This window comes from Drosophila arizonae, chromosome 2, assembly GCF_054131065.1.
Source record: "Drosophila arizonae isolate 15081-1271.41 chromosome 2, UAZ_ARI_1.0, whole genome shotgun sequence".
Lineage (NCBI taxonomy): Eukaryota > Metazoa > Arthropoda > Insecta > Diptera > Drosophilidae > Drosophila > Drosophila arizonae.
This window is the reverse complement of record NC_142922.1, coordinates 26,582,015-26,609,033: the sequence shown is the minus strand read 5'-3', so window position 1 is coordinate 26,609,033 and position 27,019 is coordinate 26,582,015. Positions and strand designations below refer to the sequence as shown.

Sequence of the window (27,019 nt, the reverse complement as noted above, 5' to 3'; positions counted from 1 at the left end):
GCACATGATTATGATTGTAAACTAAGAATGTGAATGGTAAATTTTCTGCTGTTTGCCCAACTTCGCCCAGCTGATAATTTAACTTAGACACAAACCATTATTCAATGAGCAGAAACAAAAATTAAAAAAGTAAAGTTTCCAACTTGTATTTTCTTTATTACAAAATGCTTCCTTGTCCAATTCTTAACTCAATGAAAATCCTAAGCACATTTACTTCTTGGACTTAATGGCACCCTTGGGTGCGGGTTTCTTGGATGCAGTTTTGACAGCGGATTTGCCGCCGGTCTTACCAGCGGGCTTCTTGGCAGGCGCCGCCTTGGTGGGCTTCTTTTCCACCTTCTTGACGGGCTTGACGAGCGCCTCGCGCTGGCTCTTCAGTGCCTTGACAATCTTCTGCTCTTCAATGAGGAAGGCGCGCACAATACGCTCACGCAGGCAGCCATGGCACAAGACACCGCCGTATGTGCGGGACACTGTCTTATGGCGCTTGGACAGACGTGGGCGCTCGCTTGGGCGGGAGGGAGTGATACCCTTAAGCTTCTCTTTGCACTGACCGCAGCGTGGAACGGTCTTGTTCTTCTTCACGTACTGGTAGACCAGACGACCGCCGGGAGTGCGCACACTGTAAACAAACGTCTTATTAGATTACAAAAACAACATAACTGCTGATTTATTACATACATGCGTCTCCTGTTGGATCTGGTGTTGTACGACAAGCGTCTCCTCAAAGTCAAGCGTTGGACCATATTGTGGCTGCTTTTGTTTCAATTGTTGGTTTTAGTTTGAGTTCATTCAGAGTAGACAGAGTCAGGTTCCAATCGAGCATAAAATTGTGCGAAAAAGAAAATTAAATTTACATAAGTAAGTCATAATGCTATAGAACGAATATTTGTCAATAATCGTGAGTGGCAATTAACTAATATTTTTAAGCCGTTTTTAGGATGTTCACAGATTATTCGACAAATTCAAAGAAAGCAAGCTTTACATACTTGTAGTAAAAAACCAAAAGAGGGAAAGAAGAAGCAAATCAACGCGAAGTCGGCTGCTCGTCGCACAAAAAACGTGTTGGTAAGCGACTTCAGATATAATTTAGTATTTTTCGCACACTCTACAAAAGCTGGCTACACTATTGTTTTAATTGTTGTTCGTTGCTGTAATCAAACTATTATTTCATGTTAATTTTGTATCAGATTTTATATTTGAGTGTCTTTTATATGAATACAAGTTTGAAACATTTTCGAGTAATTTACAATAAATGAATTTACTTGAGTATTTTTGTCTCGAATTATGTTGGTCACACAATTCGGTATTAATGTTGCCGCTCGCGGTTTAGTTGGCCCACGCGTCTCCGTTCCTCTCGCCATATCCTAGCCAATAACCGGCAATCTCGACGATCAGCCATAACAATGAGTTTTTTGAAGCCCAAAACACACATAGAGCAAGGCGACATTGTCATTCTCTATCTCAGCGTGAACTCCATGCACGCCATAGAAGCGGTGCCGACGATAGTAAACAAGAAAGGCGAAACTATAGCGCATATCTTCCAGACGCCCTATGGCTCACTGAAAGTGCAAAGTATGTCCTTAGTCCAACAACAAGTAAACCTTTAATTGATCCGAACATTTTACGCCGGCAGGTATTATTGGTGTGGAGTATGGCAGTCGGGTGGAGCTATCCAAAGGTTATGCACATGTATTGCAGCCAAATCCCGAGCTCTGGACACAAACGTTGCCGCATCGCACACAAATCATATATACGCCGGACATAAGCATGATACTGCACCAGCTGGAGGTACGTCCCGGCGCAGTTGTTGTTGAGTCCGGCACCGGATCCGGTTCCTTGTCGCATTATTTTTTGCGCGCCCTGAAACCCACGGGTCACCTGCACACCTTCGACTTCCATGAAGCGCGCGCGGATCAGGCGCGCGACGAATTCAAGCGACATGGACTCGCCGACTTTGTAACGGTCTATCATCGAGATGTGTGCAATTTAGGCTTCACCAGCGAGTTGGACGGTGTGGCCGACGCGGTCTTTTTGGATCTGCCCGCGCCAGATTTGGCAGTGCCACATGCATTCAAGGCGTTGAAGTTGTCGGGTAAGTGAAACGCGACTGCCCAGTCGCCGCATGACAACAAGTTGTCAGCGCCCTTTGGCGCGGCAGCCGACAGCAGCAGCAGCAGCAGCAACAATCAAGACCCTGGCCAGGTTGGTCAGTCAGTTGTCTCTCTTACTCTTTGCCTGTCTGTCTGTCTGTCGGTCCGTCTATCTTAGCCATTTCATTGTGTTTGACATTGAATGCGCCCGCTTTTGGCAGTTGACGTGGTCAGGCAGCCCGTTGGGCAGCTTTGTCACTCATTAGTGAAACCAAATGCGCATTGCAACATTGCAGCTGCGATCGGTATAAGAATGTGAATTTTGTATGGATATCTACATGTAGATATTGTGATATGTAATATGATGAGAAAGTCGTAGAGATTTATGATGTATGTAAAGATAGATTACGAAATCAAAATTGCATTGATGGAATATGTATAGAGAAAATATCGTCAAGAGAGTATGGGCGAATTAGAGATAAAGATTGCCTATGGCCTAAGATTTCATATGCTTATTTGGCTCGAATCTTTAACAAGATCATATTTTCATAAATTTCAGGTGGTCGCTTTTGCTCGTTCTCCCCATGCATAGAGCAGTCGCAGCGCTGCATTAATGTGCTCACCAAACTGGGCTTCAATGAGATCTGTTCGATGGAGGTGCTGCAGCAGGAGAGCGTGATTAAGACTCGATCATTTCCCGTCATCGATTTGGAGTTTCTCAAGGCGCCCAAGAGCAGCGAGCCAAATGCGAATGACGATAGTAAGATGAAGGAGCCCAAGGAGCTGAAAAAGTATCTAACGTCCAGTAATCCCCAAGTGCTGCCCGGTCACACGGGCTTTCTCACATTTGCCACGCTGCCGCCCAATGTGCCAAAGGCGTGATAGTGTGGGTGCCGTTTGTTTAATAAATTTGTAGCCACTTTTTATTTGTCTGCTCAAATGTTATTCATAGTCAAAGGAGTAGTCCTCGAAGAGATTACGCTCCATGCGCCTGATGCCGCCACATTGATAGCACCGCTGATGCTCCTGCTGTTGGTCCTTTTGCTTGCGGCTCGAGGATTTGCGCGAGGGTGCCCAAGGCAGACGCTGCTCCGGTATGACCACCTGTGTGCGCTCGGGATTACCACTGCAGGTGGGACAGCGGCCCACAACCGATGGCTTGGGCATACTGCCATAGAGCACTGGACCGGGTGGCTGTGCGCCGTAGATGGTGACAACCTGTGGCAGGCTGGAGTAGGGGCGCGTATGAAACATCTTCTCCCGGTGCAAAAAACTAGAGGAAATTGTTCAAATGAATTGTAGAGCATCTTTAGATAGGGCTATACATACTTGGGTCGCGGCTCCAGCCACAGATTGTTCATGCGCTTGGTGCTCATGATGTCGCCCAGCTTCTGCAGCAGGCGCAGATTCTCCCGTTCAATTTGCTGCTGGCGCTCCCGTTCGTTCTGCAGCTTCTTCCACTTGCGCTGCACGTGGTCGTGCCGGCGGGGCGACTTGGTATCAATCGCCGGACGTGCGGACATCACTTTCTCGCGATGCTGGGCATAGCGCAGCTCCTCCCAGGGCAGCTGCAGCAATTTGTCGCGTCTAGAGATCATTGTCAGCTTGCTTCAGTTGCTTCAACTGGAATTGGAGTTCGAACTGGAATTTGTTTTTCTAGTTGTTTCTTCCCGTTTTCGGCGTATCGCCCGGCGTGTTTACATGCACAAACAAACATTGGTGCGTCCATAACAACCTTGCCAGGACAACGCGCACACTTGCTCCTCCACTCTGCAAATAGTGCACAATCATGCTCGCAGATTAAGTTCAACGACGGCGGCGGCGACTTTGCTCAGCTGTCCCGCCTGTCTATCCAAACAGTGACATCCCACAGGCTTGACTTGCAAATGCCGTGTTACATAATTCTGAATGCTTGAGGTTCTCTTTCTGTTTCTGGTTCTGATTCTGGTTTGGGTTCTGGCTCTGTTGTTGCTGTTGCTGCTATACTACCTCCGCTTGTTAGTCAGCCGGCAACCCGGTTACCCATTCCCAGTTCCTGTGTAGTAGCCGCTTCTCCTGGTGTGGCGGCAAAATGTTCTTTCTTCTTTCGGCTTTTTCAACTGCTCCAGCGGCGGCAGCGGCTGCTCCTGCTGCCTGTTGCTCATATGTCAACTGGCAACTCAGCTGCTGCCGTTCTAAACTCTTGTTTAGTGTTTGATTGATGCTAAGTGCTTGTGCCTGGCTCATATTTAAGTACTTAATGCACATACCAACTTTTCAATAAGTTCTTATTAAACATTATTTGGCAAGTGGTTCATAGAGAACTTGCATAAATTGCGCTTTGTTCAGATTCTAACGACTCGTTTCCCATGACAACAAGAAGCGTAAAGAAAAACAATAAAAATAGTTGTTTTTTTTAGAATTAAGAAATAAACAAAATTTTAAATTAATTAATATTAGCATATTACATGCTGTTTTTTTTTATATTTATTTTAATTTTTCTTATAAGACTTTTGCTGGGCAGTAACAAAAATTATTTCCTTTTCCAACAATTTTACTCTCAAATTTTTAGTTATTTATTATTTTATTATATTTTTATTTATTTATTATTTTTAATATGATTTATTTTTTTTATTAATTAATTTTTATTTTATATTTTTATTTATTTATATTTTTAATATTATTTATTTATAAGCTGTAAATATATTAATATTATATTATATTGTCATTTAAACGTAAACCTCGTAAATGCGAATTATATAACTGCTCTATGAAACACAAACAAAATAATGTTCAAGCCTTTTCTTTTGGAAAAGATTTCCTGGTATAATGATCTGCCATTTGAAGTAAAGTTGTTGTTGTTGGTTTAAGTTATTGTGAGTCTAAGTATATACGAAACTATTCTAAATAATTTTGCTGTCAAAAATGCCAGCAATGGTTCTGCTTTGAGTTTATTAGCCCCCCGTTGGGGCGTCTTACAAATGCGTCTATTGTTTTTTGTCTGCGTCCATGTTGCAGCTACATTGCGTGGTATTGTTGTTGTTGTTGTTGGTGCTGTTGCTGGGAACAAGTTGCTGGCTAACTGGGCAACAGCAGTTCGTTGTTGCTGTCCGCTGGGCGTGAGTTTGCACTATTATCAAATTAAAAGCATTGCCGCTTATTGGTCAGTTAATTGGAAGATCTGTAATTTGATACTGGGTAACGTGTTGCTTATCACAGCTCTCGTTGTTGTGGCTCATTGTGGTGTTTGTATTTGTACAATTATCTTGTTAGCTGATCGACAACTGTAACGGATTGCCATTTAGCCATGGCCCATAGCCCACAACCCGCAACCCACAGCCCAGAGCCAACAGCTCATCATCTATAACCCATGATGAGTACTACAACTACAACTACAACTACTACCAGCCACACTTCGATGCCACTCCGGGCATCTAGCTCGGCATTTATATGTTTTCCACTGCTGTCGGCCAGCGCTTGACTCGTCACTACTAAACACCTGCTTATTTGCGCATAAATTTTCGATAGAAATGCTCATATTTATTGAAAATACTTGTACTTATAAAATGGCATATAATTGCGCTGTGCTGTGTGTGTTTGTGTGTGTGTGTGTGAATATGTGTGTTAGGGGGGTGCAGCGCTGCCCGCAAGCAATATGGCCAGTTTCTCACCTTTAGAAACCGACCAGCAGTCGCAGATGGCGAGTCAAGCAAAGTTAAAAAAAAAAAAAAATAATAATAATAAAAATAAAATTATGATGCCAGAGGTTGCCTCTGCTTCATCGTCTGTTCATGATGAAGCCGTGAACATACTATAAAATGTATATAAAAATATGATACAAATAAATAAGGATGCATATGTAAATACTACTATATGAAGTAGTTTTCTCTTATTGAAATGTACATCAATAAATACTATGTATAGTAGCCTATCCGCAATGAAACGTGTTTTGTTCTGTATAAAGTAAGAACTGCTCGACTAATCCTTATTTATTACCTTTAACTTGATTTGAATTGTTTTTAAGTATTTTACACTAGAATATAACTTTGATATGAGATTAGCATATAAATCGATTTAGCTCTTAATTCGAGATTGTGCATACTTCGATTTCCATTAAAAAAAAAAAAAAAGGAAAAAAAAAAAAAAACATTATTTTTCTTACAATTAGCCTAGATCTATATATATATATATATATATATATATATATATATATATATATATATATATATATATATTTTTTTTTTTTAATTTTTAAATTTGTTCAAGGCCTTCTAAACACATTTTAAATATATCTAAGATATATAAGAACTAACTGATTCATTCTTTGCGCAAGATCTATATTACACTAAATGCTGTCCATATGATTTAATTTCAAGACATTTCCTATTCATTTCCTTTTTTTTTTTTTTTTACTTTTGATCTTACTTTATTATCTACATATGTACATATTATATGCAATAGGGCCTTGCCACACCAGTTTAATAACTCTCACACATTTTTCTATTCATTCATCACCTCTCACAATTTTTGCATTTTTTCCTACTGAATGAAACCCTTTCATCATTAAATATATATTTAACAAATTTTTAATTGTATTTAAGATTTTATAATCATTTTATTTAAAAGCTCTTTATGTTTTAGAAAATATATTAATTCAATTAACTCAAAAAAAAAGCAAATAAAAAAAAAATAAAATAAAAATAAATAAATAAGTAAATAACAAGATTTTCTAGCATTTCAGCTCTCACCTGCAATTCTTGTTGTCCTCATTTATATTCTCAGACAAAGTGTAACAGCAATTGATGGTGCTCAATTATTGTAGTGTGCTCGAGCTAAGTTTTGGGTTAGTACTCGCATATCATATACAAAGTGCATACAATAACAGGCCTGTCCATTTATTACAATATGCGCCGGCAACGCGGCGCAACAACAGCAACAGCAACAACAGCAACAACAACAACAGCAACAGCAACAGTCGAAAACTGCGATTTGCTGTCAGCTAATAATAATAATTTCGATATTGAAAATACGTTTTCTTAGTTAGGTACGACACTAAACGATTTCGCCCATTGCGAGCTGTTGTTGCTCAGTGCTAAAAGTCAGGCAAGCACTGCGAGCAATAACAACAATGCAACACTTGCAACACAGGCAACAAGCAACAGGCAACGGACAACGGGCAATGGGTACAAAGTTGACCGTTGGTGGGGGCGGTGCTATTTGCTGCCGCTGCTTCTTCTTCTTCTTCCTCAGCGCGCTTTTTGCAGACAGGTGGTGTGTGGTGTCGATGTTGCTGGGTCGCGCTCGCCTTGGTGTTCAATATGAGCCACAATTGAGGCATTTAATCGAGCATCTCTTAACACGCCTTGGAATGTTGACTTATTATTGGCCATGCAGCCAGTTGCAGCAGTTGCTGTTGCTGTTGCTGTTGCTGTTGCCGTTGCCTGTTGCCGTTGTGCCTGTTGCCAGTCGGTCGCTCTCTCTTCGACTGTTGCTGCATTGGTGTGGGCAATGGTTTGTGTCTGCTGCGTCGGTGTCAGAAGTCTGTAGTTACCTCACAGTAAAAGCGTTTATCATCATTAGACTCAATCTAAAGACGTTTTGGCCGGGGTTATCATGTTGATTATGTTGTGTGAAAACAAATTACATTTTGCGCTCAGGCTTTAACACCATTTGTATGCGCCAATGTTGTCGTTGTTGCTGTCAGTATGTTGCTGCTGTTGTTGCTAATGTTGCTGCTGCCACTAATGCTGCTGGCTAATTGTGAATCTGCTTGAAAGATTCAATTGTGCCATTGACAAACCAATTGGCTGCTCAATTTTTGTGAAAGCCTTTTACTCGCTCTGCGGGCCGTGAGAAAATTGCAAATCAAAAATATTTCTGCTATTGCCAATAATTGCCTTGCGCAAATTTGTACCAAGCGAAAAATATGAGAAAGAACTTGATAATAATTTAGCTATGCGAGTCTTGTCTTAGCCGCAGCTGTGTTCTATATTGTTGTTGTTGTTGTTGTTGTTGCTATTATTGTTGCTGCAGCAGCTGCGCGGGCTTGCCACTTGCAACAACAGCAACAGCAGCAAAACTAAAACTTGGCCCTGACCGTCTATAAACACTGAACTACAAGTCAAATATTTCGAATGTAATATTCATATATTTACACTATTTATATATTATAAAAGCTGTATTCATTGTTTATTAAATTTATGTAAATTTGAGGATGCTTTAATATTTAGTTAGAATTGACTTGACATTTTGTTGCACAGTGTAGTTTATTGTCGCCGCTTGGCAAACTAAAAGCGAACTTGATTTCGCCCAGCCAATAAACATTTTTATGCACTTTTAAATTGTAATGTTTGTTGTTGTTGTTGTTGCTGTTGCTGTTGCTGCTGCGATAACGTTTTTAGATTTGTGCCACACACAGTCAGACACACACACACACTGACACAAAAACTCACACAGACTACTTATCGAGGGTCAATGTCACACCTTGACGCCTTCGCCAACATATTTTAGCTGACTTTTTGTCACAATTTATTACATTTGGCTATATCGTGAGTATGTGTGTGTGTGCTGTTCTCTTGCCTTTAGCCGTTTGCTGTTTTATCTTGTCAACGCAATCGTCTGTTAGTTTTTCTTTTTTAATTAATTAACAATGTTCGCATGGGTGTCAATGGCGAAAATAGCTTGGCATAGTTGGCTGGCCCAGGCACATTTATTTTATTTCTATTTATTGTATTTTTATTTGCTCGAAATTCTTTGGCCAATTGTCGAGATGTCAGTGTAGTTGTTGCTGCAATAAATATGTGTATGTGCAAGGGGATAAAGATCTACAAATTTATGGACTTTAAATGAGTAAAAAGTGGAAAGCTAAAAAATAAATTACAAATTATTAGCTTATAAAATTAAAATTAATTTACAAGAAATTATACGCATTTTAATTAAAATACAGCCGACTCTCGTTATTTCGAAATTCAAGGGACTCTTAAAATATTTCGAATTGTCGAGTGTTTAACCATATGAGTACCAATTACCGAATCTTAGCAATGATGTTTAGTTCGAATTACTGAGTGATAACTTTGAATTAATGAGAGGTTCGAAATAACGCATGTTTGAAATAACAAGAATCGGCTGTAATTGCTATATTAATAGAATAATACATTATTATTCAAAATTTTAATTTTTCATATATTTATATTAAAAAAAAATAGTTTAAGCAATGCTTGTACTTGTAATTATTTTAATTAATTTTATTAAGAATTTAATATTACAAATAAAAACTGCTATATATATACCTGTATATATTTTCCGTTATTTATTTGTAATTTATTCTAAATAGTTGTATACTCTAAAAATTTATTTATTTTACATATAGAAGAGTTAAAAGTTATTATATAGCTATTTGTTCAATTATAAATATTGCAAAATGGAATCAAAAAATTCACTATAAGCTATAGAAGTTCTAATTAATGTAAGCTATCTCACACCAGTCCACACTCACATCTCTTTTAGCATTTTCTACACACACTTTCTTAATATCATTGACGCCTATTGTTCATAAAGAGCTTTTAAAATTTCCAAATTTAGCTAAAAAAGAAAAAGGTATTTCTAAATATAAAATTTATATAGTAATATTTAATTGAATTTAAACATGCCTGAGAAATCCTCTTTTGGGTTTATGTTAAAACTAACCCATAAATCTAAAACTATAAATACCTATTAAATTTAATATTAAACAGTGGAAATATAAAAATTTAGAATATAAATTAATTGAAATAATCAAATGAACTAAATATAAATTTCTTGCTCTAAATACCGATTGTCATTGATCACTTTACAATCTATGGATTAATTCAGTTGGATTCTTCTTACTTATGATAATACTTACAGAATATAAAACTGCAAATGATTAAACCAGCCTCGAATGCACATATCAACATTTAAATTGAGGATTTCACTGAGAATTCCATAGATTCTTACAAGTTTGTCAACTCGCTGCTCGAAGTGATTTGAGCCAAAAGCTATGCATTGCCAATCAATAAGCGCTTGGCCAAGACGCCGCCAAGAGGCCGGCCTATGGGACCTAATTGAGCCATTTTGAGCTCTATGATAATCGTTTGTGAGTACCCCTAGCGACTGGCATGGGCAATCGAACTGCCCTGGCCAAGTGCCCACACCCATTCGGCAACGCCTTCACACAGCCAAAGAGGTTCGCAGATGTTGTTCAGTGCTGGCTGTTGGCTGCTCACTGCTGACTGTGTCAACTCGAATGTGCAATAAAATTAAAGTTTTGTTTATGAATGGAATTACATGGGCCGACTGCAGAGGCAAACGGCGAATGGAGAACGGCAACGGCCAATGGTAAAGACAACGACAACAGTCGACATTTAGCCAGAGCAAAACGCAGCTGGAGCTGGGCACTGAGAGAGACCCGGCTCAGATTCACAGACACTTCATCTAAATGTCAGGCCATATCTAGCGACACTCGCACAACGTTCCACTCGCTGTTGGCCCTCAATTTCAACACTCGTATTCGCACTCGCCCCGGCAGCAGCAGCAGCAGCAACAACAACAACAGCAACAGCAATAGCAACGTCCACTCGGACAACGCCGACGTCGTCGTCGTCGTCGTCGGCGACTGCTTTGGCGGCTGCTTTGGCCAAATCAATTGAGCCGCCTGCAAACGAGCCAAAACAAATGACTTGAGAGTTGTGGCCAAGCGACTTGGCCGCGAGGAGCGCTCAAGATCATTAGTATAATTTAAGTAAATTAAACGCAGCGATTAGGCCAGGATGCAAACGGCACCATCGCAACGTTGCAACGTTCGCAGCTACAACGAGCACCACATCCAAATCCCCTATTCGAGTCGTCGGCAAAAAGGCTTGTGTTTATTTAAATTTATTGTAACATTGGCAACGCGAACGCCGGACACTGATCGCCGGACAGGCGATTTCAATTTGTAAAACAAGCGAGCAAACAAGCTGTTAAAATATAATGATTGGCACCAAAAAGATGCTGCGACTCAATATCTAGGTTAAACCATCCGCATATGCATATCGCTCTTTGCGCTCTCTACTCGGATCTCGGCTCACAGCTCTCGGTTCTCGGCTCTCGACTCTCGGCCATTGCTGAATTTATGTGGCGTTTGCGCATTGTGTCCGAAATGCTTATGAGCCATGCTTATGATTGGTAATATGCCGATGCATAAACCATTTGGCATTGAAAACTGTGCGCGCACTCCAATGACAGTGGATGCGGATACATTGTTCACCAGAAGTTTTTACAAGGCAAGCGCGCCAGTTTCCCACACAGACAATGGGGACTCCAAAAAAAAAAAAAAGGAAACAAAAAAAACTGTGGCGGCGACAACCACTGCCAACAACAACAACTGGCAGTTGGCAACGACTGCCGTCTCCGATCTCTAGCTTCAACTGAAACTGCAACAGAGGCTGAGCACAAAGGCAGCCCAGACAGAATTACAAGCGCAATGGAACAATGAATGCAGTCAGCACCATTCGAACAGTGGTGAAAGTGCAAAGCGAGCTCAATGAATATTCGATAATAGAAAGCGAATGCTCATCAGCTAGCTGAGCATCAAAATTAAAATGATTAAAAATATTCGAATAGAATCAGCTAAGCACATGATTTAAGCATTTAAATATTTAATTAAAATATAATATATTCAAAATAAGTAAATAAAAAATTTATAAATATATATTTATAAGATATGTAAAGAATGTAAATTATTGAATTTATTAATTATCATTATTATTATTATTAATCATTAATTACTAAAGTACGTTAAGCTATTTTATCCTTTGTAGAACTAAAGCCGAATAAGGAGGACTAGAATAATTATTTTATTTTACTCGCTGTTGGTAGATCAGAAACATAAAAAGCTCAGAGTCTTAGGTTTTCTAATAAAACATCAGAGATATAATTATTTCTGATTAAATACAATAGAAATAAAATTTAAATTTAAATTTAAATGCTGTGCTTACCGTATTAAATTATAAAAAAAAAATTATTTTAGTTCGATGAATGTTTTTATAAATTAAAAATTTATAATTCTTTTATTTATACAAACTCAGAATTTTATTTTTTTTTTTCATTTGCTCACATTAAAAAAAAAATATATATATATTTTTCTTGGTTCGATGAATGTTTTTATAAATTACAAATTTATATATCTTTTATTTATACAAATACAAACTCAGATTTATTTATTTTTTTATTTATATAACAATTGCATAAGTTAAATATATTTATATCATATTTTGTAAACTTATTTTGTTCTCTATAAACTTTTAGTTGCCTTAACTTCATTTCTCAGCCATGTTTGAACTTTTTAATTGATTTGCTCCACTGTGCAACGCTCGAGTCTTTGGCAATTGACAAAAGCCAACGTAAACAACAGCAAGAAAACAAATAAACAGTCAGCACAGAGCAAAACTGCGCAGACAAAACAGCAATTCATATTTGCTCTGATTTATATGGCGTCTAGAAGTTTTCCATTTTTATTATCATTATTATGATTATGATACTTTTTTCCCAGGCACAAAAGAGCAGCAGAGAGCATCAGCAGAACTAGCAGCAGCAGCAGCTGCAGCAGCGGCACAAACTGTTGCAATCAATCAGCGGGCAACGCGCCAGAGATTTGCTTTTGCCCATTTCGACTTGTTCAGCTCGCAAAATTAATGTGCTTTAATTTGCAAGTTTGTGTCCTAAGTCTTTCGTTTGCTGCCACACACAAAGCACGGGGCGTTTTGTGTGTGTTCGCTGTTCTTGTCTGTTTCTTCCACAGAAATGTCATTAAAGCAACATACACATACACACACTCACACATACACACTTTTTCAATGGCAGAGGGTGTGCGAGCTGTGTTCTGTGATCTTGGTTAATGTCAATTGCTGCATCGCCGGAGATCTGCATTGCTTGATATTCTAATTGCTGAAATTGTTTGTCGCAGACAAGTGTGTGCGATTATATGCGCCATGCCCAATGAATAATCATTGAAATCCGCTCGCTGTTGCTGTTGTTGTTGCTGTTGTTGCTGTGGTTGCTGTTGACAAGAGCAAACACCCGCATGGAGCCAGAGCCAGCGGCTGAGCCTGGTGGTGGTCCTCATTGTGTCGCACTGATCCAAATCGCTGCGCCAAAGCAAAAGCATCAAATTTTTGCTACGCTCGTTTTCAGTTGTTGTTGCTGTTGTTGTTGTTTTTGTTGGTGCTGTTGCTGGTGTTGTCGCTGCTCTTGCTTTTCCATCAGATATGAAAGCTGGAGCGTCGTCGCCGTCGCCGTCGTTGGCGTCGCTCGTCTGTTCCTCGCCCAACGCAGTTTTCGGCTTGATTTTCTTAATTAAATTTTTGCTACGCCGCTGCCAAGGCTATTCTCCAGCTACAGAGCCCGGCTGCTGCTCCTTTTGGCCTGCTTGTTTAACCCGATTGCTTGTTGATGATGCTGCTGCTGCTGAGGCTGCTGCAGCTGCCGCCGCCGCCGCTGCTGCTGATGATGATGATGATGTGTGCTTTATAAGTCTGGAGCAACGCTCCGACGCAGTCGCAGATTTGACGTTGTCGATAGGGATGCGGTGCTTGTTGCTCTTGTTGTTGTTGTTAACACACTCCCACATTTTCTTAGCTGCTTTTTTGTTTTCTTTATTTAACTTGTACTTTTTTTAATTTCTTTTTAAGGAGTAAACTTAATGCAAAGGCACCTACTTAAAATGTTGGCTACCCAACTAAAGCAAACAGTTAATTAGCTTTAAGCTAAGATTTTACAATGAAGTGCCCACATTTTACTTTGGCTTGAGATCATATTTATAGCTTATTCGAGATGATTGTATTAATAGCTGTTGCAAACACCTTTAAGACTTCATTCACTGTGAACTGCCAACTTGCTTAACTTCTTGACATGGTTATCTGGCCACTTGCCACATAATGGCCACAGTTAGGCCCCATAATTTATAAGCCTTACCAAAAACTGAAAAATTAAAAAAAAGAAAAAAAATAAAGCTTCTCTCATTAACCCATCACCTACCTTGTCGCCCAAAACTTGACCCGCACTCAACTCGACCCACAGCGTGACCCGAGTCGCTTATTTTGTGCAACGTAGACAACAGCAACAACAATACAGTTGCAACAACAATATGAAAATGTGCGCTGCCAACATCATTTACATCATCATTCACAATAAAATAAAAGTGCACACGCCCACTTAAAGGGCCTCATAAATTGTGTCGAATAATCAGTTTCAACATAATTTATTGTAATTTACGAGTGTCGGCAACGTGGCAGAAGCAGCCGCGTAGACCCAGAGTGGAATAGAGCAGCAGCCTGGAGTGGGGAGGCCACCGCCAGATCTACACTAACTAACAATATGCAGTCGAGCCGCTAGATTCCAGCCTGAACCTGAATCCGTATCCGAATTCACATTGCGCCCACAAGTTCGCCACGAGAGGCTTATTTTTTTCTCGCTTTTATAGAGCGTTTCGCAGCTAAATGCTACAAATGAAAATCCTAAATGGCACATTGAAAGCATCTTGATAAGAACATTGAAGGCAGCGGCGAATAAGCTCTAGCTGGAGCCGAGAGCTCGAAGCTGGCGTGCGAACACCTTGGCAACCCAATATTTCAATGGCTAATAATATTTTTAGCGCAGCTTTCAGTATGAAGTTGAAAGCCCTGGACAGAGATTTCTTAAGCGTATTCCTCCAGCTAGTTGGGGCTATTGTAATTGAAACGATTGTTTCCTATTGTGCTCGGGCTGTGGAGAGCTCTGGAATTGCTGCCAAACAGCATTTATATCAATCACTCAATAAAAAAACAACGATCAATCAATTTCAAACAATCAGCGCAATATCAATGCGAGAGATACACATTGAGAGAGAGAGAGAGAGAGAGAAGCAAACAGAGATAGACAAAGAGAGGGAGAAAGAAATCTGAGATGCAAAGATTGATTTTGAGCCAGCATTGGCATTGTGATCTGTGGTAAATGCGGCGCTGGCTATTGTTGGTACCGGAATCATCCCAATCAGAAGAATTGAAATGTCACTGTAATAAACTTCAAGAGTCAGTGCGATAAAGCGTCGCGTCGTTCATTTCCACTTGACGTACTGACAGCACACTGTCCTGGTCTATTATCGCCACTTGCAATCATTCAAAGCATCATCCGAACGACAGTGGCCTTATTAAATGGCCATCTGGCCGTCTCTGTCTAACGCTCACCACCTTGGCCACCCTTGTCTCGGCTGATCATTGGCCGCAGATATGGCAACCATAAAAAAGGAGGCGGCTCACAACAAAGCTGCCAAAGTTTCAATTGAAAAATTTCACTTAAAGCGAATGCAAATAAGCCATTGGCGAGCGGGTGAGAAGCGCATAGAAAGACGCCAGAAATCTTGCTAAAATGTGCATTATATTATTATTATATATAATATCAGATCTGTATATATAATATCTGTATCTGTATCTGTATCTGTATCTGTATCTGTATCTGTATCTGTATCTGTATCTGTATCTGTATCTGTATCTGTATCTGTATCTGTATCTGTATCTGTATCTGTATCTGTATCTGTATCTGTATCTGTATCTGTATCTGTATCTGTATCTGTATCTGTATCTGTATCTGTATCTGTATCTGTATCTGTATCTGTATCTGTATCTGTATCTGTATCTGTATCTGTATCTGTATCTGTATCTGTATCTGTATCTGTATCTGTATCTGTATCTGTATCTGTATCTAAATCTGTATCTGCCTCTAATTAAGTCAATCATATGTTGAAAATTCGTCCGCTACAATTCAAGGCGTTTTGCATATTTATTTAAACAAATATTTGTTAACAATAATGCAAATACAAAGTTGCGGTTACTGATTGCAATTACTCAGCTTTGATATGCGTATGTTGCAGTTTATGTCTCTCTCTCTCTCTCTTTCTGTGTGTGTGTGTGTGTAGACCAAGTTAGTGCAGAGTTCAAAGAGCTTAGTCTGTGCGCTGATTGCCTGACTGATTCAGCGGACGGTCAGAACTTGAACGACTTGTTGGCTGGGGCCGTTGCGCATCTTCCCAACGTAATTTAAACTAAATCGGTGCGCTCGCTAAACTGCGTAAAGCAACGGAGCAGCAGTTGCACCATTGCCCCCAACAAATACACACAGACACACACACACACACATAGACATGTAGACACAGTTTGAACTGGGCGCTTGTTGCTGTATCTCGAGTGCGCCTGGCTCTGTCTTTGGTCGCTGTGTCTACTCGTAATAATCAATTATTTCTGTGTAATTTATGGTAATGTTCAGTCATGATGGATTGACTGCTCTAATGTCGCTCTAAATCTTTGTAGCTAGCTGGGCCATGCTGCTTGTAGCGGCATCGCACATGGCCACAGTTCAAAACAGAGCAGGCTCCGATCGGGGCTTAGGTCCAGGCCGAAGCTGAGGCTCGGGCAGGTGCAATTGCCCAGACGCAGCTCTCCCACTAAAAGCGAGCCGAGTCTGCCAACCAGCCAGGCGGCTGCACTTAACAATGGGTCGGACAAAAATATGAAGGAATAGAAATATTTAGATTAAAGATAAAGATATTGGATTCATGATTTGATAAATTAAATAAACCTTTTTTATTTTATTGCTTTGGTAAAAATTTTAAAAAGGAAATACAATCACTAAGCATATAATACAGAATAAAGATTTAAAGTAAATAAATATATATATATATTTTATTTATAATATTTCAATTCATATATAAATTATTTTTAATTAAAAATAAAATCATATATTTTATAATGTCAGTATGTATATGGTTTAAAAATCCTATCACTTTATTATTTACAAACAGTTTTTAGTTTAAATGAAAAAAAAGAAAAAAAAAAATACTTTAACCGTTTCAGCTGTTGTATATTTTATATGCAAATAAGCCTATGGGCTCCACTGTGCGCCTGCTTCTTTACTTCCGTCACTGAGCGCTGCGAATCGTCGCGCCTCCGCTCCAGCTCCGCCTTCGCTGTCATCCTCGATGCAGTTCACTTGGGATCGGCGGTAATATGTAGCATATGTTTTCGTAAGTTTTTCTTGTATTTTGTTTAATGGCAGCTTAGATTACACGAGCTGTGCGCGAAGCCAACTGCAGGCAAGTGAGTGCCAAGAGACAGGGGAGGGCGCGCCTCGCTTGCGTCTCTTGGGGTCTGTTGGGCACATTTTTGCGCATGTTTGCGCTGGCTTCCAATGGGGTTGCCTGGCTGGATGTGGCAGCCTCTGCCGCTGCCTGCGCCATGTAACTGATGTTTAAAATTGCTGTGTGATTTTCGTGGCGAAATTAATGTTAAATAAGCTTTTAGTTTATGTCCCGCCACAGCGTTGATCAATTTCTCAGTCACCCGGTCTGGCTCATCTTCAGCTCTGCTCCGCTTCGATGACAGCTCTCGCCGCTCTGCATTCTAATCGCAATCGCCTGCCAGCACCGTTGCTTTCCGCCTCATTCTGTTGCTGCCTCCCCGTCTCCTGCCACTCACTGTGCAGCATCCGCGTGTGATGATGTTGCAGGTTTTTCTTCTCTTTCGTTTCTATTTTTTTTTTGTGGCTCGTTGTCTTGTTTATGTGTAAATTATGCTTGTACACATTTTATTTACAATTGTGTATAAATTATAGACGAATTATTATGTTTTTTTTTTTTTGTTCGACCTGTACAACTCCCATGCGCGGCTTACATATTAATATAGCGCCAATGCACAGTCTGACTCGGCATTTTCTCTAGCCCATTTGAAATTCAAGCATTTGAAGTTTTACAATATGTGAGCTTGTAGGTCTCCTGCATAGCTTAAGAATTTAATGTAATCTATATAATCTAGCTGTTAAATGGTAAATTTTTGCAGATATAATTGCAGATAGGTTAAATAATTTTGTAAGTTCAAGCATAACTTAAATTAAGAATAATAACACTAATTTATTTTTTCTTACAAATCTATATACATGTATATATGTACATGCTACACAATAATGTTTTGAGTATGAGTAAATAAAAATTAACTAACTTAAATTAATAAAATATATATTGAGCTTTTATAAAAAAGCAAAACAAATTATATTTTTATTACATGATATATTTCATTTATTTATTTATTTTTCTTCTATTTAGATATTTTGGTTTTATTTTGTAAAACAAACGAAAAATCTGAAAGCCAATATTTGAATTTTTTTTTTTTTTTTTTGTTTGTTAATTTCATGTTTTATATATTTAAGTCGACCTCTTTCCCTAACCAAACCCACTATTGACAGTGTAAAATGTGGTGGACTTTGGTCAAGCCCCATCGTTGGTTTTATTTAAGCTGTTGCTGCAGCATCTAGCCGTTGGTGAGGGCGTATCGGAATATATTGGTGCTCGCGCACATTTATAGCCTTGGAATATGAGCGCATTAGTTCTGGGGTGAGTTCCATGCCGTCGCTTAGTTCGGCCCCATTGCAGCCTGTGAACTGCATAAAAAGGATTTGGCATGCAGTGGCAAAGCGAGCACAGACAGATTTAAGTCGCCTGCAGGCCACATCAGTGAGGGGGAGTTTAGGCAACAGATAGGAAGTGCAGACGACAGCAGCAGCCGCAACAGCAGCAGCAGCAGCCGCAACAGCAGCAGCAGCAGCAGCAGCAGCAGCAGCAGCAGCAGCAGCAACAGCAGCAATAGTTGTATCTGGTTGGGCCTGGGAAACATCCTGTGCTGGATTTTTGGCTTGTTTTTGTTTGCTTTGGTGTTATGCAAATGCCATGGAACAGGAACATCACCACACCACCCTGTGTGCAGTACAATGGCTACCGTGCGCGTGCAATGACAACAACAACAGCAACAACAACAGCAATAGCAACAACACCAGCAACAGCAACAAGAGAAACACGTACAAAACAGCAGCTGTTTAACATTTATTTGCCTATTTATTAATTTCATGTAACATTTTTTCCTAGGAAATGGCCACAATGCAACGAAATCAAAGCCAAGGAACAAGCGCAACGCATTCTCTTGACGCCAGGCAGTCGCAGTCGCAGTTGCAGTTACAGTCGCCATTGCCATCGGTCAGACCCTGGCCAAAATGTCCAGCCGCGCCAACTGTTGCTGCTGTTGCCCCTGTGCCTTATTGTTTGTGCAACAGCAGCAGCCGAAGCCGCAGCAGCAGCAGCAGCAGCACAAGCCTTAGGCCTTGATGCCTTTGCCATACTTCTCCCACTATTTGACTGCGCTGGCCTGCCATCGTCTGTGGCTGCCACAAAAAGTGTCGTGACCCCGGACGGGCCGAGCCAGGCATTGCATATGGTTAACCGAGTCTGACTCTCGGTTGCCTACCAAGGAGCAGGGGGCCACGGGCGGCATGTCTGGGTAGTCTGGGCTGGAGCTCAAAAATTACATGTTGTTCCTGTTGAAATGTTTTGTGTTTTGTGTTTTGTGTGTGCTGCATTTCCATTGTCGTCGACGTTTATTTCTAAAATCTTTTTACTCTTTTTTATCGAAGTTTTCTGAATACTCTGGCAGGGCCATAAAAAAGTTTGTCATTCAGTTTTCACAAAGTACATGATAAGAAATATACCTTGTAATTGGCTAAAATGTGGGTCATGAAAGTGTGGCCAAGTGTGGGTTCAAAAATTGATGTGAAATGAAAAGAAAAAATAAAAAAATACTAGATTTATATATAAAACGGAAATTCAGTTCGCAAAATTATTGAACAAAATATTTAAATATTTTTTTGGTAATATTTAAATTAAATATATATTTATTGTCACATTAGGGAGGGTATCTTTTTTCGATCATCTTTAGTGGCTATTAACCGACACACACACACAGACACACATGCATATACACACATTCACAATGAGGTCTGAGGCAAATATGTAACAATCCTCCACGCTCCTGGCGGTCAAAGGAGTCGTCGTCGCTTACGCTTACATAAGGCCTGGGCTAGGACAAAGGAAATGCAAAAATGCCAAAAAATCGCACAACTCAAAATCCAATGCGAATGTGAACGCGAGTGCCCGAGTAGGACATTGAGTATGAGTATATGAGTACGAATACGAATGCGAGCAGGAGTACTCTCGCACACAAAACGATTCTGGCACCCATGAGCAGGAGCATCAACAGCAACAGCAACAGTTTCAGTTGCAGTTGCAGTTGCAGTTGCATTTGCAGTTGGCTGGGCGGGTGGTGGCTCGTCGCTGCTGATCGTGGCACATTTGCATACAATGAGGCCACAACTGAGACCTAATCCAGCCAGCCAGCCAGCCAGCCAGCCATCCAGCTAGCCAGCCAACACACACACTCGATGGCGCAGCATGTTATCTCTGGCTGTGACCTACACCAATATTTCTGAGAATGCTGCTGTGGCCCGTCATCGCCTGTAAGTGTGTCGTCGTTGTCTCCGTCTTAGTCGTCGTCGTCGTCCAGTCCAAGTCCATAGCCAGTCAGTATCTCAGACGGCCGACGACGAGGAGTCATTTAATCGCGCCAGCTGCGGCGTCTGCGTTTCGTTCCGTTTCGTTTGGGATTTTTATTTGGTTTCGTTACGATTTGTTTTGTTTGCTTTTGCCTCGCTTTTGCCGGGCCATTCTACTTACAATATTTGTGGGATATCACCGCCGATCTCGGCAACTGCAACCCGAAAACAAAATAAAGGAGCCTTTGCCTGCTGCTGCTGCTGCTGCCCGTGCTGCTGCTGCTGCTGTTGTGTGTGAATTTCCACTCAGTCTGGCGTCTGTTCTGCGTCAGCAGCCTCAGCATCGTCACCATGAAGTGGTACGAGTAGTTTGAAATGGAAAATGTCTATGAGCTGGTCCCGGCTAGGCGCTATTTCCCCAACTGTTTGGGGAGTGGCATTTGGTTTTTTTTTTTTTCCTCCTCTTTTTTTTGGACGAAAGCATTTGGGCAGCTAACTGCGATTTCGGTGGCTGGTTCAGAGTGCAATGCATTTAATGGAAACTTAAAATCATGACATTTACCATAAAGTCTTGTGCTTGAGTCGCAGCCGTAGTACCCGAAGACGTATCATAAATTTCGAGAATCGCCTTGAGCGCACATAAACGGCAAACAATGAGAATTATTTGTACATGTGATTTGACAACTCGATGAGCCTTTGCTGCCTATATCAGTTGATTGTGATTATCACGATCAGTCGTAAATCAATAATGTTTCCCATTTAGGTAAATAGGGCTCTGACATTATCTATTATTTCAAAATACTCGACTTGTCGGCATTTCAATAAATTATGTTCTATTTAAAGTTTAATTAATAAATAAAAAAATATAATATTTTTTACCTTAACTTCACCTGATATTGTTTGAAATCTGAATATATTAAATCTAATCATTTAATTTATTTTATTTAATTTAATTTTATTTTTATTTAATTTGGAAATGTTTTATATATTTCCAACATTATATATATTCGATATTTGTATATAGCTAACGCACTATTAAAGGCCTCTACAGTCAGTGCTTGACTCTATAAATTAATTCTGGCCTCTAAATAAATAAATAAATATTTTTATGTATTATAAAAAATATTTAATATATTTTTAGCAAATTTTTTAGACAAATGCCTCTAAAATAAAGCCCATGTTTTTAACGATACCCACATTTTTAGCCATGTCAATAAAAAATCCATATTTTTGTTCGCTTTTATCGTCTTTTAATTTTCAACTCAAAATACTTTTGTTTGTTTATTGTATAAAGCAAAAGCAAAAGGCGTAAAGGTAATAAATATGGTTTATAAATAACTTTTCATAAATAAAATAATTAACCTAATTTGTCTAGCAGAGAAATACAATTACATATACATACATACAGACACATATAAACAAAAATACAAATACCGTTGCGCCAAATACTCGTAAAAGTGTTCATAAAAAATGCCATTTAAAATATGAAGAAAATGGCTTACAACTAATAGAGCTCTTCTGCTTATCCAGGTGCTTATCGTAAAACTAATTTGCAAGCATTTTATTATATGCCTAACTGTAATTAAAGTATTTCCATTGCTTAAGCTTTGAACAAAATTGCACAGAAAATATGGTTATATGAGCATTGGCTGCTCAAATCAGTTAGTTACTTAGATTACGTTGAAATAATAGTTATAGCTGCCTATTGTTACTATTCTACTTGTGTGTGAGCGTGTGTGTGCGCGTGTGTGTGTGTATTCATTTTGTTTAGAGTTAGATAAAAATAATTTAAACGCTAAGATGACAAGTGGCAATTAATTTAAGTGTGATTATCACCTGCCCGTTGCACGCCGAGCCGCGCTGGGTATTTCCGAGCTTTGCATAATGCGCAGGTCACTAATTTTTTGGATCTGAATTGAGTTGATCAAGAAGAGAGAGAAAAAAAGAAAACATACATATATATATATACACATATTAGAGGTGGCGCATAAGCGTGTCATTAAGCTAGCGGAAGCGCAAATTCCTAACATTTAGAATATTCAACATTTATATTTATTTATTTTTTAAATATATATATTTTTCCCCCCTTTTTTTTGAGCTTCTGTTTCTTTTTGTTTTTGAGGTTTGCTTCAATTAGCAGCGCGTCGCCAATTGGACACTGATTGAAACGTGCCAATCAAATTGTACTAACCTCTATCCTCGACCGGTTCGGCGGCATCCGTTCGACCCGTGCCCACCAACGTTTCGGCGGCAAGTTCTACACGCGCCACGTGAACACCGTGGAGCAGGTGTTGTGCATGCTGCTGCTGTTGCGGCTGTAGTTGTTGGTGTTGCTGCTGCTGCTGGTGTTGCGGATGCTGCTGCTGCTGCTGGTGGTGTTGGTGCTGCTGCTGGTGGTGTTGGTGTTGCTGCTGTGCCGCTGCCAGATGCTGCGACAGATGCTGATGGTGATCGCCTGTAGCGGGCGGCCACTGTTGATAAGCAACGGGCACCAGGGGGTCTGACATCCACTCAAAGCTGAACGCGGGTCCGATCGTTTGGGCGCTGATGCTGCCATGATGGGGCGTGGCACTGGTGGGCGTGGGCGGCGTGGTTGTGATGCAGGGACTGAGCTCATGCGAGGAGCCAAAGCTATCCAGCGATGCTTTCTGCGCCGACTCCGACCAGGGCGGACTGGGATTCCATTGCTCAATAAAATCCGCCGGATCCGGCGGCAGCGTCTTATTCAACAAACGCGGACGTGTTGGCACAATAGTGGCGTAAATGACCGAGGCGGAAGCATCGCTGCTGCTGGCCGCCACTCCGGCTGCGGCCGTGGCATACGCTGCGCCCGGATGCAGCGCATAACAGTCGGGCTCCGGCGTAATGGCCGCCGCCGGCGAACGCTCAGCGTGCAAATAGAGCGGCTCCAGTTTGTTCCGCGCCCGTTTCTTGGGCGGCGGCGGTGTTGCCGACGGTGTGGACTTTTGACTGCCGCCAGTGGGCGCGCCATTCACTTGACTATAATCTACGGGCTCCAAGCCGCTCCCACCGCCGCCCGGCTGAAAGCCGTACAGCTGCTGATCCTCCTTCAGTTCGACTGCACCCTCGGCATGGTAGACGCCTCCATAGGCGGCGCCCACGTGCGGATGATGGTGATGGTAGGAGGCAGCTGCCGTCGCATGGTGGTGATGATGATGCGCATGATGGCTGCCAAATACGTTCGACATGCCCGTCGCAGAGCCCGGCATGCCCAGGCCCACGCTTGCAGCTCCGCCGCCATGCGGCTGCTGATGCGAGCCGTAGTAGCCGCCGGAGTTGCTGCCCGGCGGCACACGCATCGCACTATCCAGCGGCATGCCGAACTGTATCTTCGACTGCACCGTGTAATAGTGATAGAGCCACGAGTTGGCCAGCATTATGGTAGCCTCGCGATCACTGGGAAGATTGTCGCCGTTAGCTAGGGTAACTATTATAAGGTGGGGTGGGGTGTTACTTACTTCAGCACCTGGTTGGTGCACACTATGACAGGCTGTTGTGTTGAGTCGGGACTATCTCGCACCTGGAGCACCACATGCACCCAGGTGTACTCGCCGCTAGACCTCTGCATGCGCACAAGCAGAATGCAACTGCGATCCTGTTCCGATTGCGTTACTAAAAGAGCGGAAGAAATATTTAAGGGGTGGCCGTTAGGGCTTTGTTATAAATTTTGAGTAGCTCTCAGAATTTGGTGAATTATATATTCAAGCTGTGATTTTTATTTTATTTTTATAATTTATACAATTTGGAATAATGCTCATTAGTGGGAATGATAATTAAGTAACTCTTGTGTATGTTTTTTAGACAGAAATTTGAAAATACTTTACAGCTATTCATTTGTTTATTTATGGCTATTTTATCATATAGTTTCAAATGATATATTTTGAATAGTTTTTCTCTTTTTATACCAAATGTTCAATATTTCAAACAAATATAAACACAAATTACTACAACAAAGTTAATGGAGACAATTAATATTTTTATTTCATTTTTTCAAAGCGAAAAAAGCACATAATGAGTAATCCTTCAGGTTTATTAAAAAAAAAAAAAAAATAAATAAATAAATAAATAAATAAATAAAAAAAAAAAAAAATAATAATAATAATAAATAAAAACAATTAAATAAAAAAAATTATATATTCTTGATTTTTTGTTTGTTTGATTTTTCTGACAATTGACTGATATTCAATTATTTTTTATACCCTGAACCCATTGAAAATGGGAAATCAGGGTATAATGGTTTTGTTAAAAGTATGTAACAGGCAGAAGGAGGCGTGGCAGACCCCACAAAGTATATATATTCTTGATCAGGGCGACGAGCTGAGTCGATTTGGCCCTGTCCGTCTGTCTGTCCGTCCGTCCGTCCGTCCGTCCGTCCGTCCGTATGTATGAACGCGTCGATTTCAGAAGATATAAGAGCTAGAGACTTCAAATTTTTTTTTAAAATGTCCGTAATTACAGCGCGCATATCAAGTTTATCATTAAAAATCGCTAACTCATCCCGATCTTTTTTTATCGATAAAAAACCTTATCGAAAACCAGTTATAAAATTATATCTTCTACACCCTTATTGCTAGAGTCTCCAAATTTTTAATGTATGCTTATATGCAATTTATACAGTTTCGGTTTTTGTTAAAATTTACCCCCCCACCCTTAAATTCACCCCCTCACCCTCACTTTTGTAAAAAGCGTATTTCAAATACTAGAGACTTGGGCTTTGGAATATACACACATATTCACCATATGATTACGCTCTAAAAGTTTCATTAAGATCGTATGTCTACAAAAGAAATTATTTAACAAATAAATTCTCATAATATTGACCACACTGCAGCGCAGCCCAAGCGCAGTCGCTGCTTACTGCGCAGTTAGCAGAGCGCAGGCTTATGTGTGCGTGTGGATGCATGTGTATGTATGTGTGCATAAAAGAAGTGCAGAATGATTAGAATATCAGCTTGGAGGGTTCAGGGTATCTCCTAGTCGAGCAGTCTCGACTGGAGCTTTCTTACTTGTTTTATTATATATTGCAATTATAGAAATGAATATAAAAAAATAAATAAATAAAAATAAAAAAATAAATAAATAAACTAAAATTATAAAATAGCCTGTTATATATAACTTCTATGATACTTAATAATTCTAATTGTTTGTAGAAAGAATTAATATTTTATAATCAAAATTTTGGCATAGAAAAAATAAACAAAAAGTAAAATCAGTAAACAAATAATTACGAAAGCTTACCAGTTTAATGCCTAGCTTAAAATTAAATAATCTTAATATTTTTCTCTCATTTTGTATAAATATTTAATATTTATTTGTTCGTTAGATATTTCCCCATTTAATCTTAATAAATTATTTAAGTTTTTTATATGTCGTCAACTTACTTAGCCTGTGTTTGCTCTGAGCCTCGCGCAGATTCTCGCTGTGTATCAGATTGTACCAGGACGTGCCCTGGAGCGCTGCCTTCTCGTAGCCCAAGTGGAATTCGCCACTGCAATGAGCATAAAGAGTTAACATATACAGGGAATGCATTATAAATGAGCATTCGATTGGTTTATTAGCCACGTAACGAGCCAACTTACTTCTTGTCGATGTGTGCGATTTTCATATCCATGGAGTGTATGGTGGTAAACACATTGGTGGCGCCCTGCACCACACACTCGCGTGTCTCCGGCATGGCGATGGGTGTGCAGGTGGCTAAAAAGACGGGCTCGTTCCGACTGCAGAGCGGCAGGAATGACAAATAGTGACCCTGTACCAGAACGACCTGCAAACAAACAGACAGAAACAGAGACAGTGACTATAGTTTCTTCTTGTTGTTGTTGTTGATATTGTTGTTGGTTATTTTGAGGCGGCGGCTCCCACGAAAATTGGCGCGCACGTTGTCGCCGCTAGTTGTGGCCATTTTTGGGCTGGCATGCTTCGGCTCTCATAGACATTTTACTCTGATTCCATAATTTAAAAAAGGCAATCACTGAAATGTTGTTGTTTTTTTTTTTTTCTTTTTTTTTTTTTCTTTTGCTTCTGCCAGCATACGCAAGCCGGACGCCGTAGTCAGAGTCACACACAGTTGGAGCTGACTCCGCACAGCAAACACACACACACATACACACAGTCACACACACACAGCCACACACTCACACGCCAGGTAGTCTCAATGGAAGTCTCAGTCGGAGTCGCAGCCATTGTCTCCCAATTAAAACGTGCCTGCATTTAGTTTTCCATTGCAATTGCATTTCGTAGCTTATGGCCGCGTCTTCTGCTTAAATGCAAATGCAGCCCGAATCCAAATCCAACTCCAACTCCAACTCCAAAACCAAATCCGATTCCGATGCCGAAACCGATCCCAGCCCATCGATGACGCAGACGCCGTTCGCTGTTGTTGCCTGTGCTGGTTTTTGGTAAATGAGACGACCTTAGACTGGGGAGCAGGCGCCACAGCCACAACGCTGTCGCCATCGTCTGCTCTGGTTGTTGTTGTTGTTGCTGTAGCTCTAGCTGGAGGCATTTATTTTTGGTCTTTTGTCTAT

At 40.4% G+C, this 27,019-nt stretch overlaps 4 protein-coding genes across 6 annotated transcripts in view; 1 reads left to right on the top strand and 3 right to left on the bottom strand.

The window, feature by feature from the left end:
- Window positions 1–130: 130 nt before the first annotated feature.
- RpL34a (Ribosomal protein L34a) lies at window positions 131–750 on the bottom strand. The gene is made up of 2 exons (XM_018018762.2): window positions 682–750; window positions 131–622 (listed from the first exon to the last, which is right to left on the bottom strand). Exons 1-2 carry the CDS (start codon window positions 744–746, stop codon window positions 211–213), a joined length of 477 nt encoding a protein of 158 aa, XP_017874251.1. The 5' UTR covers window positions 747–750; the 3' UTR covers window positions 131–210.
- A 199-nt stretch (window positions 751–949) lies between these two features.
- On the top strand, window positions 950–3,019 carry Trmt61 (tRNA methyltransferase 61). The gene is made up of 4 exons (XM_018018754.2): window positions 950–1,068; window positions 1,334–1,575; window positions 1,637–2,095; window positions 2,653–3,019. The coding sequence occupies exons 2-4, from the start codon at window positions 1,407–1,409 to the stop codon at window positions 2,973–2,975; spliced, it is 951 nt and encodes a 316-aa protein (XP_017874243.1). The 5' UTR covers window positions 950–1,068; window positions 1,334–1,406; the 3' UTR covers window positions 2,976–3,019.
- Window positions 3,020–3,035: 16 nt separating this feature from the next.
- Window positions 3,036–7,903, bottom strand: LOC108621451 (uncharacterized). 2 transcript variants are annotated; one of them, XM_089462918.1, is made up of 3 exons: window positions 6,821–7,903; window positions 3,423–4,424; window positions 3,036–3,366 (listed from the first exon to the last, which is right to left on the bottom strand). In XM_089462918.1, the coding sequence occupies exons 2-3, from the start codon at window positions 3,689–3,691 to the stop codon at window positions 3,036–3,038; spliced, it is 600 nt and encodes a 199-aa protein (XP_089319044.1). In that variant the 5' UTR covers window positions 3,692–4,424; window positions 6,821–7,903. The 2 variants fall into 2 exon arrangements, with proteins under 2 accessions (XP_089319044.1, XP_017874248.1); XM_018018759.2 differs by lacking the exon at window positions 6,821–7,903 and having other exon boundaries at window positions 3,423–4,552.
- A 13,749-nt stretch (window positions 7,904–21,652) lies between these two features.
- Window positions 21,653–27,019, bottom strand: part of dysf (neuronal PAS domain protein dysfusion) — a 30,360-nt gene continuing 24,993 nt past the window's right edge. Inside the window, exons 7-11 of one of the 2 annotated variants that reach the window (XM_018000683.2) lie at window positions 26,072–26,256; window positions 25,874–25,980; window positions 23,951–24,104; window positions 22,663–23,888; window positions 21,653–22,381 (exon numbers count right to left, since the gene is read on the bottom strand). In XM_018000683.2, coding sequence (XP_017856172.2) covers window positions 22,368–22,381; window positions 22,663–23,888; window positions 23,951–24,104; window positions 25,874–25,980; window positions 26,072–26,256 — 1,686 coding nt within the window. In that variant the 3' untranslated portion in view covers window positions 21,653–22,367. Of the gene's footprint in view, window positions 22,382–22,500; window positions 23,889–23,950; window positions 24,105–25,873; window positions 25,981–26,071; window positions 26,257–27,019 lie in introns of those variants that run through there. The other variant, XM_089468348.1, reaches the window with a different exon arrangement.

Excerpts from the sequence above, each read along its gene's own strand:
- Trmt61 (XM_018018754.2), top strand. The coding sequence starts at position 1,407 with ATGAGTTTTTTGAAGCCCAAAACACACATAGAGCAAGGCGACATTGTC. Across the intron at positions 1,576-1,636 it reads TGGCTCACTGAAAGTGCAAA|GTATTATTGGTGTGGAGTAT; the intron begins GTATGTCCTTAG and ends TTACGCCGGCAG. Across the intron at positions 2,096-2,652 it reads CAAGGCGTTGAAGTTGTCGG|GTGGTCGCTTTTGCTCGTTC; the intron begins GTAAGTGAAACG and ends CATAAATTTCAG.
- RpL34a (XM_018018762.2), bottom strand. The coding sequence starts at position 746 with ATGGTCCAACGCTTGACTTTGAGGAGACGCTTGTCGTACAACACCAGA. Across the intron at positions 623-681 it reads AGATCCAACAGGAGACGCAT|TGTGCGCACTCCCGGCGGTC; the intron begins GTATGTAATAAA and ends GTTTGTTTACAG.
- LOC108621451 (XM_089462918.1), bottom strand. The coding sequence starts at position 3,691 with ATGATCTCTAGACGCGACAAATTGCTGCAGCTGCCCTGGGAGGAGCTG. Across the intron at positions 3,367-3,422 it reads TGGCTGGAGCCGCGACCCAA|TTTTTTGCACCGGGAGAAGA; the intron begins GTATGTATAGCC and ends AATTTCCTCTAG.